The 18,968-nt window shown below is 42.3% G+C and overlaps 3 protein-coding genes across 3 annotated transcripts; 2 read left to right on the top strand and 1 right to left on the bottom strand. All coding sequences in view use genetic code 11, as the record gives it.

The window, feature by feature from the left end:
- Positions 1-337: 337 nt before the first annotated feature.
- On the top strand, positions 338-845 carry EGR_07516 (hypothetical protein; the record flags this gene model as incomplete). The annotated part of the gene is made up of 2 exons (XM_024496765.1): positions 338-417; positions 515-845. 2 exons carry the CDS (start codon positions 338-340, stop codon positions 843-845), a joined length of 411 nt encoding a protein of 136 aa, XP_024348836.1.
- An 8,705-nt stretch (positions 846-9,550) lies between these two features.
- On the top strand, positions 9,551-14,128 carry EGR_07515 (hypothetical protein; the record flags this gene model as incomplete). The annotated part of the gene is made up of 5 exons (XM_024496764.1): positions 9,551-9,625; positions 10,962-11,170; positions 12,038-12,065; positions 12,241-12,358; positions 14,085-14,128. 5 exons carry the CDS (start codon positions 9,551-9,553, stop codon positions 14,126-14,128), a joined length of 474 nt encoding a protein of 157 aa, XP_024348835.1.
- Positions 14,129-16,732: 2,604 nt separating this feature from the next.
- EGR_07514 (hypothetical protein) lies at positions 16,733-18,799 on the bottom strand (the record flags this gene model as incomplete). The annotated part of the gene is made up of 3 exons (XM_024496763.1): positions 16,733-16,838; positions 17,215-17,319; positions 18,741-18,799. 3 exons carry the CDS (start codon positions 18,797-18,799, stop codon positions 16,733-16,735), a joined length of 270 nt encoding a protein of 89 aa, XP_024348834.1.
- Positions 18,800-18,968: the final 169 nt, after the last annotated feature.

Genomic DNA, 18,968 nt, shown 5'->3' with positions numbered 1-18,968 from the left:
TGAGGCGATACTTGAAGGCAACGTCACTGATTTCTCTTGGTACTTCTACTGGATCTGGGGTTTCTTCCTGTTTAGGAATCGTATTGGAGGGAATATGCTGCCCGTCAGGCGTGTCCATCGCTAGGCATAGGAACACTGACCTTAAGCCGAGTCATTTAACAAAGGATGAGATTTTGCATCTTTTCAAGGTCTTTTCTCCTTGCTGCCTTGTTCTCACTTCAGTGTGACCCAGCCATATCTATTTATCTAGGATATATCCAGCTAGTGAAGGATTGGAGGGGATATCACAAGTCTACCACATTGACATCTTCCTACGGGTGCAGTAGACAGCTCCGTAATGAACCTTTCCGGATGGTTCACAGTTAGTGTCGCTTCAGTTGTTAATAGCCAACCTGGAGACTGGGCTATTTGTCGAAGGTAAACGTCATTCTCAACCCCTCCATTAAAGGTTATCACAGTTTCTCCTATTCGCAGCGTTTGTTCTTCTGCCATCGAGTCAATTTTTGCCATTCAGAAATGTAAATCAGGCTGGTTTTCGTTTAGGGTCAGGCTCGCTTTCTGCTGCCACCAATGTAGCACCCGGACGCCTCCCCTTGATGAGACAAGTCATAACACTAGGGCAGAAGGTGAATCGCAGACGTACAGAAGGGATAGGGGCTACCGGAATGGTCCCAAAGCCACGCCGCTGGACCAAGTCTAATAGCTCTGCCCTTCTCCTCTCGCGTGACCAAAGTAAAGAGCCAAACAATCAAAGTATCACGGTACTTCGAAACACGGATTACTTATTGTACACACTGCCACCACCCTTCTTGGAGAACAAGATAAGATTTATTTACCAGCTTTAAATGCGAAAAGTCTATTCATATCTACCTGCCTCGTTGCACATCGTGGTTGTCAAGACCGCTATCACCTGTTTGTCCATTCATATTTACCGTTTATGGAGAAATCAAAGTTGCAGTTGAATTACACTGCTTCTTCTGTTGGTAAATTCAGTAAAATACTGTGACAGGAAGGAGTAAAATAGCCACATAGTCAGGAAGTTCATTCTAAGAGAGTCAGTCCGGACACAATAAGGCACTCACAATATATTTTTAGTAATTTCTGGTCAAATTACGCTGTAACCTATATTTCGACTAGAATCAAATTCTAAACCACATGCTGTCCATAAATCTAAATATTGACGTACTTACCGTTCACTTATAATTTATAATGGTAAACGCCAAGGTTGGTACTCCCATTTTAAATGAATAGCAGATTTTAAGAGGCGTACTGACTGCAACTTGTGTTGGAAGCTTTACACATAGACAATGAAGAGGCTTTTGATCTTAAAGCAAAATTCGAATGATTTAAAGGTGGAAATTTCTGACAGACTTGAAATTGTCCATTTTATAGCAATCTGCTGCTTGGCCTCAGTTAAGGACGGCCCTCGCAGAAACCATAAGTGGCTTTGGATAAGTGGACAGGCATTCCCCAGGGAGTTACGGGGCCATTATGTTAACGACGTTGTCGCATTACGTTGCCCTCGCATTCGGCGGTACCAGCAGACGCTTTGATGGAGTTTGCGTGATGGGGACTATGAAATAATGGGGGCAAGTCAAACTCCGACAGTTAGTAAGGTGAGTGATTGGTTGTTCAATTAAATGTATCAATTTGTTTCGAAACACTGAATTGGTAAAGGCGTTTACAAATAAGGTGCCCAACGGTTTATTTTGAGCAATAGTAGCAGTTATCTGGACACTGATAGCTGCAAATCAAATAAATTAGTAAAAATGTGTTTTAAACGGGTTTTAAAAGGGTATTTTCTCCAGTTTACGGCATCCATTGCACAGTTTGCCACAATCTGAGCGCAAAATTTTAAGGAATGTGTTCAGGATTGGCGCCGGAATTACGCAGATTCAAAAGCAAGGCTTTAATGTGATCAAATTGTAAGCAAGTGCGCCCACATTTAAATCACAAGGATTGGTTCAAAACGATCAAAGAAATGCCTAACGAAAAGGTTGTCCCTAAAAGAGAGATAAGTGTATCACTTAGATCCATCTTCGCCTGGAGAAAGTGATTAGGATACATAAAAGCTGTTAGAAGCCCAAAAAAGTTCACTCAGTTTCGGACACCTCTTGTAACGAGGAGTTCCTGTAAATTGCATGCGATTATTTATATTAATGCATTGAGAAGCACGGGCATGCGCCAGTCCACTGATACGCTACCACTTCTTGTGACCTCTACCACTTTCCTGCATCTCGGAGGCCTCATTTCATCAGCTGTTGGCCAAACCCAACAAGGTGCTTCCAGATGGTTTTCCACCTCACGAATCGATTTTATATAGGTCGCTAAGCTGCAGCATCGTTGTACATGCCTTCTTGTTAAGTAGTTGGAGAAGGTGCTCTACGCGGTAGCAGAAGGTATCGCCCTGAAAGGGAGATGACCAGTCACTCCAAAACAGATGAATTTCCCTCACAAAATCTCCTCACTCTTGACAGCGAAGGAGACTTAGTTGCCCCGGTAATAATGGCAATATAGGATTAAGGTGTCGAGAAGGACTGTCAATCATGTTCATCCTAGTGAGGGATGCAACCAATGGGTCTTCACCTAAATCTGGCGTGAATGGAGAGCAGATGAGACGTGGAGGCTGGGCAAGTCGGCATCATTCAAATGCTGTTGCTTTAAGAGATGTTGGTGAGCTATGAGAACTACCAATTTGGTGTTTAATTCGTCGACGTAGGTTATAAAAGTGTGACGATGGGGAAGAATTGTTTGCTGGCAGGCTTGCTGACAGATTGATTAGTCGACCTGCCGACCCACCGACCTACTAACTTTCTGACAAAGCTGTGATGAAAAATGGCTTTGGTAGGCATTTGGAATTCCGTTAATTGGACGAACATGCCATACCACATTACTGGTCATCCCCAGACATTCCATTCACTATCAATTTCACACTTTTAAGGCACACCCTACATCATTGCCACTAGACTAGGCCTGCCATGTGCGTGTGTGCGACGTAGTGAGCTACACTGCATAGCACCGCATTGCTGTTCACAAGGTATTGTCCCCTCACTAAAAGCCAAGCTACACCCGTGGCTGCCACTACCTACCTGTCCATCTGTTCGATACACTTCGAAGAAATGTATTAATAGTTTCTTTACAAAGGGGCATCGATGGCAGGCAGGACTAGTCAAGCAGAGAGTGGGAAGAAAGGTATAAGCGGATTCTTGTAAAATATCGCGATATAAGACCTCATACGACAAAATTCTCACCCACGAGAAGACCACATACAGCAAACCGAGTTGGAAGATAGAGAGCCTGCCTCATACTTTCCCTCTCGACATGCCTCAAAGTGGCAATTACTACCCTTTCCTGCCTTTTGTGCTAGATTATCACATGCTAACTGGAGTGGACACTTTGTTGTGAGACAAAGGTGAGAGAGAATGGTACCTGGTTTGGTTTTAGCGTCAAATAATCGCATGAATCTAAAAAACTGGAAAATTCTAGAGGTGGAGCATTTAGAGGATGCATTTGAATGCAGATGACGAGGTTAAAGAGCACTGAAATACCAGGATTTGCTGCGGAATTATAAACCCATTTTTTCTCCTTCCCAAAGAGGTAGTCAGCACACAATGAACCAACTAGTTCTTCTTCCAAATGCATATTTTTCTCTTTAGCACATCTGATTTACATCGGGATGCGCTCCGCCTCGTCCACTGACGCCAAGATGCAAATGTGCCCGGGTTGGTTACAAAACACTTCATGAGGAAAGAACTTTTTAGAGCTTGATTTCATTTTTTCCCCAAGCCACAGCAAAACTCCGTTTAGCTAGACTAATAAGACCACGATTAATGTAGCTCGATTAATTATTCAAACAGGAGATTACAAATTGCTTGCCTAGTTCAAGCAGATCAATCCACTTGTTGGGTGGCACAACACTGCTCATTTGTCAAAAGTTATGGCGCTTCTTATTTATCGTTACTCTCTGCAGAAAAACAGCTAAAAATATTGGTATTTTGGGGATGATTTGGCTCTGCTGGAACAGGTAAGGTCTTTTTTTTTAGCTCATTAAACAGCATCTGCCCACTGACATGGGTCGCAGTTTGACCTTCTTTTCTGGTGCTTTCAAAGGCCCCTTTAGGTTAAGTGTTTATTACCTGTTCAGAATAGATGAAAGTGTCTAAAGATAGGTTGTTGTAACGTCTTTTTTTAACAAAACAGCAGTGGAAAATAAACATGATTTTGGTCGAGACGAGACAGGTGGAACGCCAAGTAGACATCACCTAAATTTAGGGTAGGGATTAAAACAAATAAATTACCTGACAAGAGATATAGACGATATCAAAAGCAAACCAACACTTAAGGGGGGCTTTAAAGTAGCTAAAATTATCTGGGTGATTAAAAATCGATACGCATTTAGCGTCTAATGATTATTTAATTATCGACTATCCAGTGTTACATCGTAAAAACTCCCCTCCCCTCTTTTTTATTGATTTTAGACTGCTTCATTTTTCATCAGTCCAAACAAACGGCTCAAATAGTGATTAAAATTCCGATCGGCCTTTATTTTGGAACAATGCGTAGGGCTGCGAAACTTCCTTGAAGATGGAAAACTACATGGGTTAGGGTATGTATCATCCTCCACAGGTGGGGCTGTGGGGTAAGCAGGGCCTACAGACATGGCCCACAGGCCAGGTCGCAAAGATCGAGAAACCAAAACGAAGAATTAAACAATCAGCCAACACATCACAGCACCCTCCCCTTCTCCTTTCAAGCGTCAGCCCCGACGCCCCCCTTGGTCAACCTCTTACGTCAACCACCACAACGCAGTCAGTGCTATAAAAATAATACCCACAAGCCAACCACGCCAGCCATTAAATTTGGAACCCTTGGCAATTCCACTGGATCTGGAGTTTTATTTTGATTGGGAACCGTATTGGGGAAAGGGAAGAATGTGCTGATCATCTTGTATCGCTATGCGTAAGAACGCTGGTTTAGAAGTAGAGTCATTTCGTAAAAAATAGGGTTTAAAACAGTTTGGTGGGTTCCATCCACCTAGATGAGAGGTGAAGGAGGTATCGACTTCTTACTTAATTGACTTTCTATATGATTCCTAGTAACAGCTAATGTAGCTTTAGTTATTAACAGATGCCCTACAGAATGGGGAATTGGGGGAGTCGCCGAAGGTTGATATGATTTTAAGCCTTGTGTAAGGTTCTGACACATATTATCTCAACCGCTATAATGCGCGCTTCTCCCGTCACGCTAAAAACTTAGCATCCAGCAGTGGAAATCGGAATAGTCGTCTTTTAAGATAGAGTTCTCTATCCACTGCCACCAATGCAGCTCCCCGAGTCTTCCCTGAAGTCAGGGGAAATTATAATACTAGGACAGAAAATGCCCTGACGACGTAGAGGAGGGCTTAGGGGCTACTGGTCTGGCCCGGAGGCAAATGCCGCTGGGCGGGATTTCAAAACTGTGCTGGTCAGTACCCAAGTAACCCAATTATAAAGCTGAAAAACAATTAAGGAGTTGCAAATGCCTGGCAATTAATCACCATTTCAGGAGAACATTGACTAACCTATTCCCATTCCAATTACTGCGAACTACCACGAAATGAAATTAAGTTCGTTTTTTAGGAGAACGAAGGTGAGTTTAATTAGTTGTTCAAAGTTTGTGGCAAGGCAAAAAAGTATCTCCGTCCCCCACCGTGGCAACAACTGCGATGTTAAATGCACCACGTCTCTCAACATTGCAAAATGCAGCAAAACAAACAAGTGAGCATAGAGCTTAAAGCCAGTCCTTTGGGTGAGCGATAATAGTAAATGAATGAGGACCAAAGACATCGTCTTCTCTTAAAGCAGCTACAGAATGTAGAGGTAAGACATATGTCGCCCCAACCAAACTGGCGTGAGGAAATCAACTACACGAGGAAGTGTAAGCTACTGCAGGCAATAAGCGTGGATTATTCAAAATGGCTTGGAAACTAATTAAATGTCCCTCCTCAAATGAGTGAGTTTGAACTTCGGTACTTGCTGTAGCAAATAACATAGAATTGGCGAGAGACTGGGGTACGCAGCTCCCAAGAATGCCTAAGCTGTACACATCAGATTTAGGCTTTGGAGGAAACAAGCTGTCTTTTTCTTAGTTTAAATCAAATATCTTCGTACTTTAAATTAGAAAGCTTATAGGCTGTTGGAAACTGATTTACTGCTACGGACGATTACTGATGCATTCCTGTTATTCCCTTCCGTGCCTCTTAGCTGCTGGGACACGGATAATTTATTGCTCACATTGCCTGTGTAATAATTTTATTATTCAGGACCCACAGCCATCATTTCTTCTTCGTTTATTTTTAGAATTTATATAACTAGTTTTGGCATGTATTTCCCTACTTTGCTTGTAAAATTGACAAATCATAAAAACCAATGAAGACTTTGAAACATTTACTAAAGTGCAAACGCTGGGGAGGCTCTAAATCTTAACTAAAAATTTTGATGGAATGGTTTTGACCTATGAATGAAACATAACAGTTACAAAAATGATGTACTACTTTGGCTCTTTCCTAACTCTTCTTGTTGGATTCCAGGTGCCGAAGCATAGGCTTTTGTGCTTCAGCTGAATGGCGTGGCCTCTAAACTATGCCAGTAGCCCCTCCGTTCATTTGGAAGACTCATGTGTGACATTGGTGGCAGCGCTAAGTAAACCCGATCATAGAGAACAACTATCATGATATCTGTTACTGAATGCTGGACCTTAATGTGACGGAAGAAAGGTATAGGCTGCGGAATACGTAGCGATCCCTAACAGAAGGGCTAAAAATGACGTCTGCCATCGGAGGCAGCCCCCACCCCGTGTTCTGCAGGAATACTATTAACAACTGAAGCGACACTAGCTGTGAACCATCCAAAAAGGTTAGCTACGAAGCAGTTTACGGTGCCCCTATGAAGATGTCAATGAAGTGAACACACGATGTCGCCTCCACCTCTCTTTTAAGTGGGTGGAACTTGGGTAGAAATGGCTGGGCAGAACCAAAGTGCAAACAAAGTGGCAAGAAGGAATAAACAAGGAACCTTGTCACCACGAAACCACATTAAGCTCCATTTTTTAATAAATGACTCTGCTGTTAGACCAATATTCGTACGACTAACGATGGATATACGTGATGACTTGCACATTCCTTCATCCCCCCTCCCCCCGATACAGCTCCCATACGGGACAAAAACCCAGATTCAGTAAATTGGCAGGAGAGGTCAGCTGCATTGCAGTCAGAAATCATCTTATTTACACGCAACTTTGATGATTGGTGCGGTTGGTTGGTAAGTGGTCGATGTGATGGCCGAAGCGGGAGGGCTGACCAAGGGCAGCTTCGGGCACTGCGCCAAAAAGGAAATGGGGGCTATGCAGTACGTTAATTGTCTGTTTACCTCTGCTTTTTGATTTTGCGGGCACCTAAGGAACCGCGTTCACACTTCAGATAGGTGGCATGGCTTCCGGACCATGTCATTCCCCCCTCAGCTAGTCAAATGAACCGGGGAATAAACTCAAATAAATTTTGTCATTGGTGGTAAATGCGTCATGTAGTGATCTTAGGCTGAAAGTGGAGTGTGCGTTTTTGAAGTAAGCTTTGATTCAGCGATTTGATTGACTAGTAGATTTTGCTCTCGCAATGCTAGTCCGTCGTTAGCAGAACATTTGATGCAAATTCGATTCTAGCTAACACGGATCCAACAATAAATAGTCCATAGTCCCGGCTTTAGCAATGATGTGATAAGGACGACTTCGGTATCAAGGTGGTGATAATGTCTTTTACGGTCCAATCGACAACTGGCTGTCGGACAATTCACATTCGCCGACTAATATAAATGATGGTTTCCTCGCTGGAACTGAGCTTAACTTCAACTCTGTTGAAGGGTAATTTCTATTGTCTTCCTGTTCAAAGCGGCAAAATACCAATCAACCGCAAGCGGCGGAGGGGAGAATGCGCACTTTTATTTTCGGACGGCTGTCGTCAGAAATGGGAGAAAGGGGAATATAAAATGGGAGAATAACGTAGGGGGCAACGTTGGCTACTTTGTAGGCTATTTTTCGCAATCACAGTTTTATTTACTTGGTCTGATGTTTGCACCGCCTGAACAAAAGGTCATGGATTTATGAAGAAATAATAAATATTTAGTTAAAACCTTTTAGAATAACCTGTCAATATGATAAAATTCACCAAATTGTTTTTTTTTGGTAATTATTTGCCTAGCTGGCATTCAAATTCCCAGACGGTCGTATTTTGAAGTCGACATTTTTTAAAGCAACACATGAAAAGGTTACGAGGTGGGATTTGCGTTAGGCAGAGAATTTCCAAAATTGCATTATACCCGCAAAGAAGTTATCTCTAACACAAACTGTCGAAAAAATGATAAAAACAGTGAAATTTTGGGTGCCTCTTACTACAAAGGATAACTGTAACCTGTGGAGACTCGTGAAGCTCACCTCTTCATGTGTCTTCATCCATTGGAAGGCACGGACATGCGCCAGTCCACTGATATGCTACCACTTCTTATGACCTCTGCTGCTTTCCTGAGGCTCGGAGGCCTCGTTTCACCAGATTTCGGTTAAACTCAACGGATGTGCTTCGAGATGGTTTTCCACCTCACGAATCGAGTTTGTATAGGCCGCTAAGCTGCAGCATCATTTCGCATACCTTCGTGGGGAGTATTTGGAGAAGAAGAGCTCCAAAGGAGGTGTATCACCATAAAATTTCCTCTCGTGACAATGACGTAGAATTAGGTGGGCCATTGATTGTGGCAATTAAAGGTCAGGGTGGCAGTAAGAACCGTCAGTCACGTTTAACCGAGTAAGTGATAGCATCGTTGATTTACACTTACATCAAGTGGGAAGGGCGGACAGATGGAAGCGGAGGCTGGACATGTAGACGCCACTTAAAAGCTACCGCATTAACGGATGCTAGTGACCTATGAGAGCTACAAATTCGATGCGCATTTCTTCCACGTACGTTAAAAAGGCACTGGTGGGGAATGATCAAGTGCTGGCAGGTTGATCAAATTATATGCAGTTAGACATTTTTTAATGCACAAATATTTGAATGCACTCCCTTGGTTTAGAAGCGGTTTGTGTATGCGGACCTCCTGACTAAGTAGACATCATTGGCACACGAGGAGAAATCGGTCTTGATTCCATTCACCCTTGTATAATACTTGTCCAAAAAAGGATGTCCCCTGTAGCCGGTCTGCTCTTTATGGAGGGTGTGAAGCCAGAGGTGGAATGGCGAAGCGCTGAACCCGTTTAAATTCAATGCTCTGCAATCCCTTTATTTCGTCACTTTAAAGTGTATTTCGTAATTTTATCTCTGCCAATAGAATTGTAGTGCCCCAGCACTGACACAATACACAGGCAGAAGATGTATTTTCGGCTTACAGTAGGACTTGGTGACGACAGCCCATCTGGCGGAGGTACAATCAAGGAGCATGCAGGGAGCCTCCTTACCTAAACCGAGAGTTATACCTCCAACGTACTAAAATAGGACAGCTTTGCCATCTACATAGGTTCTCAGTAGCCTATGACCCAATTCTGTAGTGCAATCACCATATTTTCTGATTTTCCAGGGCAGAAACACACTGAAATTAATCAAAATGTATGCTTTGTTTGATTCCGATGGCTACTACAATCTTCGAAGTAAATATAAGCTGGACCCCACACATACAGCTACAGCCCAATTTTTCTGAAGTTAATGAACTCCAAAATTACTCCTAAAAGAAACAACATGCATTCCTTACTATCAACATTAAAAAGTGAATCCATGAGCATTAAGTGATATATTCTTAAAAAATTGACCGAAGTCACACACATTGATATGAAGGAAAGAGTTGCCTGCTTTCTTTGGCTTACCCAAGTCTGGTGAGGGTTTTAAAAACAGTATTTACAGGAGGAAGCCATCCGAAACTATGCAATACTCTGATTAATTTTTAACTCTTTGTTTTTATCTCAAGGACACTTAAGGCTCCACCCGTGTACTTCCGCTAGACGGCATGGCACCAGGGCCATGCTGGCAGTCCACCCCCCGCCCAAGCCCTTCTGCATGTCGGCAATACATTGCCTCAGTGTCAGGCCTCCTTTCGTCATCAGGAAGTCGCGAGACACTAAAGTTACTGCATAGCCATTGGCAGATGCCAACTGATGGGCTGCGAGCTCCCTTCACAATAGTGATCGTCAAAATCGATACCCTACCGAGACTGGTGTGTGATTGGCTGTTAGCCCGTCATTAAGGAGGCAGTTAAAAACGACACTTTCTAGTCATTTTTTTTATCTGATTTGACAAATCATTTTAAGTAGTTGGAAATACTACCACTACGAAACTGCAGCATCGCATATGTGAATCCCATAAGAAATTTTGGATTGTAAAATCTTCAATTTTAGTGGAAATCTTTGTATTGTTGTGGTTAACTTGACAAGATATGACATTCTTCTTTTTCAACAATGCATGCTTCCTATTGTCGTTTTGGTAACGCCATTACCCGAATTCCGTTCAACCAGGAGAGAGAGGAAGGGTGAAGATGGGAGTCAAACTCATTAGTTAAAAAATGTTTATAAATTCCTGGTGAACTTTAGAATAGATGTTTAGGGTTTTACTGGCCTATTAATAAAGTGTCGAATAAGGGAGTTAACTCGTGGTTACCCAGGTACACAAAAGTTCCAGTACCCACAAGACTGCCCTACGCACATCGAAGCTGCCATTGGTAATTCAAAAATGATGACACCATTACTACTGAGGAGTGAATGAAGATCCTTCTTTCTTACTTCCACTAAACAAATCCTCATAAAGTCGCGCTATCATTGGTACTATAATCCCCTTCACCCCGTTTTCTTCCAATTCTACACAACCAATACCTTGTTGTAAAAGGAAATTAGCTTACTGCTTAGAAGTGGTTAAAGTCGTTTACATTTCATGTGCATTTGTTATTAAGGATTAGTGTTGGGAGAAAACAAATTTGAAAAACCTTAACTATGTAATTAAAATATCATTTTTTTTTCCGAGAAGTGAAGCCCGAATTGAAGGTCAACAATTTTTTCTCAATCTTTCCGATTGGTGGGTTAAATGGAATGTAAAACTAATCATTCTACGATCCCTTTTTTGCATCCCCTCGAATTCGCAAAAGTCAAATTATTGGACAAAAGACAAGTAATGAGGGCTGAGGCATGTCGATTCTCAAGATGCCGCTCACGCGACCACCCAGAATTCGGAGACGCATGGCTGACTCATAAGGGCTGCTCACACCTGTGGCTCGATTTTCCACCAATCAGACCACGGCGTTCTGATCCGGCCTCCTTAACTGAACCTTAAGATACTACTTTACGGAGGCACAAGAGGATTTCTGCAGCCAATGCCAGATGGGCGAGAAGTGGAAATTGCCTTCGTGCTTCACGGTGGGCAGAGCGCAACTGACCGACCACGACTGCACCTTGCTACTTCCTCCCTATGCGACTATTACACGCGCCTTTTTGCTATCAATGTGTGCTAGGTATCGAAGCCCCTATGACAGTGATGGGATAAATTTTTTTCGCTATGATAGGGCAATGTTACCCTACATCCATCATAGTGGTTAGGTATGCCAGAAAGCACATGCTTCACATTGCATTATCTGTTACACTGGATTAACTATTTTTGGTCTATTAGAGATTTTTAAGATGATTTAAATCTCTTCTCTAAGTTAGCCTGTTAGGTGTAGGCACAAGATTAGCATTTTAAATACCCTGTGTGGAGGTTACTATCTCTTTTTCTATTCCAGAGGCATAAGCACCGGAAGCAATTAGAGCAGTGTGAATGTTTTGAAAGCTGCGAAAGTTGGCACAAGGAAGCAGCCATATGTAAGTAGATAGCGCTGAATCGCTATAAATAATGCATTTGCAAAATGTGGAAGAAAAGCCGGAATAAAAAACTCAAAGCTGCAGTACGAAACACTGAGTCAACTGTGCACCTGATTGGCTGAGCTATGGCCAATAGGAAGACTGTGTGAAGGTGCATCTATTTCTCCATTTTAATTTTTAGTTACCGAAGAAATGCCGTTTATCATACAGTAAGTTGGTGATTTCTAAAAAGATTATAAATACGCCAATACAATTTAGAAAGCTGGACTGTCAAAGCTTGATTGCTTTGTAACACCATATTCACCTATGTAATATATGCAGTGGGAGTAGTTGGATAAAAATGGTTTAAGACGCAGCACCAATTAAAATTATCTAAAATTGTAGTTTCGTTGTTTTTCTAACTGTGGCATTCGCCTTTACGAGCCTAAGAAACCAACATATCCCATGACATTTGGATCTGTTTTCCATTTTCGACCCCGCTCAAGGCACTTTGGGCTCCAAGGTCAGGGCACAAATTCGACCAAGTAATTTTTGAATCGGGCTGCACCATCGGTGCCTTGTCTTTTACCAGATGCCCTTCCCTGAATGGTTCCGTGCGTGCACGTAAGTTTGTGCCTGCTTGTCACCCAATGAGGGTTCACCTTTGGCTTGCGATCAATACACCTCGCCTCCTGATTGGCTGTTAGGGACAGGAGGTGATAAATACAAAGATACATAAAAAATATTTGTTATTCTTATTACACTAGTCATTTAGTTTGATTTTCTCACGCATTTTGCGAGGATATACTTAGGCTTCATTTAGTGCACAAGCGAAAGAGTACACACACGGATGTAACACTTCTTTGCCTAAGGTCATTAAAATGCCTATTCATCGACGAGGATAGGAAATTTAAATCATACGCTTGCGTTATTTTTCTCACGCAGAAGGTAGATGTACTTAGGTATATTTTAATTACGGTTTATTACTTTATGAACCTGGCCTGCAGTTCTAGAAACGCTCCATCGAAGCCATGCCCTGCCTGAAGTGGCTAGGTGAAGCTATAGTTCAGTGGTGCAGGGTCAAATTTCACCCCACCAAACAAAAAAAGATTCTTGAGAGGACAGATTTTTTCTGAGATGGCCAACATATCGATGCTTTTAGGAAAAAGGGAATATAGGATGGGATAAATAAACCCTTGTTACTTCCTATTGGGGTTGTTTTGTGGTGATGAAAGTTGGAGGTCAAATTTAACCAGCAGTTGAAGGCATGACCTAGCACTAATCACAGACTTATAATGATTGACCAGCCTTTACAATTGCAAAGTGAAATGAAGCTGAATTATAGGTGCAGCTTAAAGCTTCAACCCCTTATCACAGCGCATTTGCCCCAATAAGTTCTTTTATGACAGTTTATGCCAAAATGCCTCATTTAAGGCGAAAGAACAGTGAATATTTTGCATTCTGAAATTATGTATAATTCCTAAAAGTCTTACCAAGTACTAGGTTAGTGATTAATCGACGTAAAACCAATCAAACTATTTAAATATTAGCCTTCCTGCTGTTAAGGCATCCAATTGCAGGAGGGTCTTATCCTGCAAGACCTTGCGCAAAGTGTGCATCATCCACCTACCAGATGATCGATGGATGAGGAAAATGGTGAATGTTGGTAAGTACATAGGATCTACAGGGACTTCATTAGAGGTGCACACGCAACCTGGAAAACGGTGTGTGCGAATGATAATGAGATTACTCCGGGTCGCTGATTGGCTCACGGCGGCACCAATGAGGGGCCTGGATCTGGTTCGCGTGTTGGACCTGAGCCTATAGGCAGCACGTGCAGCCGTTATTTTGGGAGAGAGCATGATTGGCTCGTGCGACAAATTGGTCAGTGGCTCACGACCAGACCAATCCACTTTTCTTGCCAGTCTATTAAACTCTCTCATCATTTGGAAGGGCGTCTTTGGAATACTTAAACCAGCTCACGCACATTGAAACACCAGTACACATACGCACTTACCAATATCGCACAGTCTTGCGAATAAGAACTTGAACAAAAGCAGAGGATGTCCAACGTAACGAGTGGTACAAAAGAAAACGTCGAAGAGGAAAAATGGGTAAGTGAAAAATGTGGTGTTTTACACACGTCTTGAGTTCATGTTGGTCAAAATTTTACTAATGGATTCCTTAATTACGATTTTTTTGAACTGTGGCTGCATATTCAATAAACTTGAATCATTTTCATTTTAAAGTCAGTATATTACTTGTTTGTGGTGAATTTATGCCAGTTAAATAAATATCCTGATACATTTTAAAGCTATTTACATGACCTCTGGAATGCCATACAAGTGATTCTCTAGTCAAGTGAAGGAAAAATGAGGTTAAAACTCTGTGCAGTTATTTTGAAGACCGTTTAACAGTTCAACATGTTTATTTGTAAAAATGAATTACAATTATGAAGACATAATCTTGATCTTAAAATCTGTACGCTTCAACACGATTTGTACTAGCAAAGTGCATGCTGATCGTCAAATCTCCAGCACACTGCGGAAGAGCTCAATGCGGTACTGTTTTTTGTACCCTAATTTGCATAAATTGAATTCCACTTTCTCCTTTTGTGAATTTGTATCTATTTTTAGAAAATATTGGTCTCGGTTGCTCCGATTTGGAAAAAAATATTGTAAAACAGGAAGTACTACGATAACCTACGAAAAAAAAACAATAGCTTAAGGTCAAAACGCTTGGTTTTTAAAGCTTAACCAGCGTAATTGTGCAACAGTCTGAGGACTGTTTGTGACCCATTGGTAATTGCTCCCAGGAGAGTGGCATGAACAAGTAAACAGACTTCATGTGTAGGGATGCAGACTGCTTATCTAGGATCGAACGATCTGGGCTTCCACGCTCTTTTAGAATGCTGCAGATTTGTTCCATTGAAACTCATTTTGTTCACAGTGTTCGCTCGCCTACATGAATTGACCCCGAGTGTTTGCCTCCAAGGTCAACACCCTCACCAACATGTAACCTGTAACATCGCATAGAAGCTGCACTTTTACTGACAGTCGCGCAAACCAAACAGCGCCTAACAACCGCCTAAACTACGACTTACAGAGTGAAGGCAAAGTGGTGTCATCCAAAAAAAACATTTGGACAAGGAAGGGGAAAATGGCCCCAGAGCTTGGGAAGCTGACATTATTTTTTACTAGTAGCCGTTCCGCTACGTCATCGACGCCGAAGTCCAAGCTCTAAGTCCGACTTGAGATGATTAGAGATGGAATTTGCATTAACTAAAACTTGCTTATGCTTTAAGTGAAATAATTATATCAGCTTACAAAAAGGCGAGGAGACTGATTTCCCTTGAAAGTTGAGTAGATTTCTTGCAACGTCTTACCCTAATGTCCCGGAGAAACGAGTTAATTTCTTTCTTCCACATTTCAAAAAGAGTTTACAGATTTGTTTTTTTTTGATTAAGGGCAAGATTGAACTCTATTTCAACTTATTATATTCCTGTATACATTTTTTCGCAACGGTGCTAAACTTTTAAACATGCGTCCATGAATTTTTTATTCGCATTTTGTTGTGCAATGACACCATTCATTAATAATTTAATGGGTGAGATGAAAATCAACTTGATTCCAGTGCGGGACTTCAAATTCAAGCCAGTCTTTTTATTATGTTAGGTAATCTTTTATCCTAACAAACTTGCAAATAATTTGGAATCTTCAGTGGTAACTTAATGAAATGCTGCTGCGGTCGTGGTGCTTTCAGTGGGAAGCACAAATTACACCGCTGTCGGAGGGAAGGCATCTCGGTTTCCCAGTACCTTAACAACCATTTCGAGAATCGATTAGCCTAAAGCCCAATATTTCCTGAGTAATTTTAATCATTTAGTGGAGAAATAAAGGTTCAGCGGTTGTTTTGGTGGTGGTGAATATTCCATCCCGCAGATGTTTGAACAGATTACGTTTAAAAAAGTTTTCCGATTATCAGTCATACCCTGTTTGAAAAAACGGAGTCCGCATCGGTTACGGGATTAAGCACTAAGCCATCAAAGTATATTCTCTTCGTCGGCTAGTTTAAGCAATCGCTCAAGCATTAAGGGAACAGGGAATGAAATAGAGAATGTACTATAAAATTGAACAGATCGCAAAGACTTCTACCGAGTAATTGTTCATTTTTGCCACATTCGCCTCAGTTTTCTCCTGTTAACTCACTTCAAAGGGTTCGAGGCAAGGTACAAACTTAAAGTGTCGTTTAGTAGTTTTAACTACCCAAAGGCACACCTTTTGGCAACCGAAACGCTGGTAGTTTGTGTTAAAGAGTTTGGCACAAGGCGCCGCTGGTGTGCATTTGTGAAAAAAGCGTGTTCCAAGTGTTGTACGAATATTTGGCAAGGCTCTAAATAAAATCTCCTTGGGATAACCTACCGCATGTGCGAGAGACCAAAATAGGGTAGGTACTGCTACATCTTCGACCTTTTTGGTTAGGATTTCTTAATAAAGTCCTAACGTAATTATTGCTGATTGTATAACAGGGTGAGACTGAAGACTGTTAAGAGTGGAGGTGTAGAGCTCTGGTGATAATCCATCAAATCCTGCGATCGAACTCCTTCCATTAATTTGATTGGATCGCAGAAACACTACAGTCAGGCTGTATTTTACTCTAATTTCTTGATTTATGAACACAAGGGTTTCATGTCCTGCCATTTAAGATGTTGTTACTATTGTTCCACCTTAACTTTTAACTGGCATCTTATTTAGAGGTGTTTGAGAGCATCAATTGATGAGTAAATAGCCATTAATGACGAGCATATCCATTGAGATGTGGGGTGAATGGGCCTAGGGAATGATTTGGATGTCTTAACATCATTTACTATCACTTCATAATTACAAATTCTTTTCACCTAAATTGGTCCCAAAACATCGTCCAGAAGTATATGGTCAAGAAGAGGAATGAAACAATTTGTTAATGGGTTTAAATATGACAATAGAGTGAAAAAGACTAGCAAGCTATTCAAAATGTGAAAGAAGTATTGCAAAACTTATAAGAGTGACCTATAAGAGATTTTCCTTTGATTTAACTAACTTCTCTGTTGGTCACTTAGTAGAACAGAGGCAGATAGTACTACCACCTATTAACTTAATTGGAATTTCAGGCATAGAGGTGCTCATCTCGTCAAACACAAAACAATCACGCATGAGGCCTCTGATTAGGTAAATTCACATATTTCCAGGGTGACTCCATCCAGAATCACACACATGGTAGTCGTTGGATATTTTGGTTTGGCCCAGGCATGTGTGCTTAAAACAGACAATATTTTACGTACTTAAAGGTATTCATCCCATGTCACCGCTCTGCCTCTCTCTCATTAAGATAAAATTTTACCTCTTAAGCACCAACTCCATTAACCATTGTTTATTGAACCAGACTGTGTGGCATTTAGACAACTCAGTGCCACAAGACCAGTGGTTGTTAGCACACATCGGTTCACTCAGAGGGGAAGAAAGAAAGAAAGAACCAGTGAATTACTTGCCCCTCCAGCTAGGGTCGTATGCAACGCACATTGCCAGTGGCAACAGACCAAGTAAGCGACGTCTCCACCCGTGGCACAGGACCCTCAATTCAGCACATTAGTCAGTCAGTCACTTGTCTGCCACCACATCAGTTTGCCTATTGCACTCCCCATGGTGGCATGTGTTGAATGCAGTTGCTTTCCCACGTCACACACACACACCGCCTAATGACACGACTACCTTCAATCGAATGCCACCTCATGCCAAACACACACATTCCGTCGCCTCTTTTCCCATTGCTCCTCGCTCTGCTACCGCTCGTCATGAGGTGATACTCCCACTTTGGCTGCTGCAACATAATCACCCACCACCACCTGAAGTGTGACATCTTCTTCCTCTCCAAAGTGGCCTCCTACGTCTAATCATGCGAAGAGAGAAATGAAAGTCATTTTGGGTTTATGTGCATACTTATGTCCCATAAGAATGTATGGAGAGGCAGCAGTGCGTCAAGAGGTGAGTCCGCCATGTGGAAGGCAAGTGCTCTCCACTTTGCGAAAGGGAGACGGTGGCCATTTGATGGCAAATGTTGAAAGAAGAATCACTGACATGCGATCTCACGGGAAAGCAGTGTTGGTGCTTAGTGAAGATCGACTTGGATGCGTGGGTGTGGCGTGTTCTGGGTCTTGTGAAGAAGCGAAGTAGGTTGAGCTAATGGACGACCAATTCAGATTGAAGTCACTTCTACTCTGTAGAGGTAACAAATCTCACCTTTCTAATTGTCACTGAACTGCGAGATGCGTGCACTGCATGCTGGCGACTCTCAGTTAAGCCCTCATGCCAACCATTTGTGGCAATCAGCATTTCACGACCAGTGCCAGCGAATCAGGAGGGTGGGGCGCATGAGTTCACGTAGCCACACTCTCCCCTGCCACACCATCCCAGATCATTGATGCAACGGGTGGAAAACAGCCCACTCATTAGCTCGTCTGATCGTGTCAGAGGCAATAATCAGAGAGGAATGTTAGCTTTGTGGTTAGTTTGATACGTCGGTGTGTTGCATCGTGTCCATGTTCAAACACGTTCTCGATATGGCTCACACTCACATCTGCGTTCAAAGACGTGTGCGGTCAAACCGGAAGCAGCATCAGCAGTAGCAGCAACATCGGCTACAGCAGTAGTGGCAGGCACGTGTGTGTGTGTGCGTGTGTGCGTGTGCCAATGTGTGTTTGTGCATGTTTGGACTTGAGCCTTGTACCACCAACTCACCCTAGTGACTGTGGGTCGTTGCTAGGTCACGCACTGACTTGCGACATCTCTGAACTCTTCTGCGGCCACCTGGGTCAGCTGTAGTAAGGTCAGCTAAACACGCAGCTGCATTTGACCCTGCCAATAACTCACCTCTTCTCATCGGTTGGTTGCGACTCTTTCTCAACTCCTTTCAAATCGCCACCACTCATTCTTGTGCAATCGACGTCGAATGGATTTGAAACGAGGTGCCTTTCGTGTCACCACATAACAGTATTCTTTGTTTAGTTATTCGTACTTACAGCTTCTTAAAACTGGCCTCATTTTGCAGTGCAAGGGGCCGGTGGGGTTAACCTTCGGAGGAGCCACTTTGAGTTGTGT

The sequence above is a fragment of the Echinococcus granulosus genome (genome assembly GCF_000524195.1).
Source record: "Echinococcus granulosus chromosome Unknown EG_S00079, whole genome shotgun sequence".
Lineage (NCBI taxonomy): Eukaryota > Metazoa > Platyhelminthes > Cestoda > Cyclophyllidea > Taeniidae > Echinococcus > Echinococcus granulosus.
This window is presented reverse-complemented; position numbering and strand designations above follow the sequence as displayed.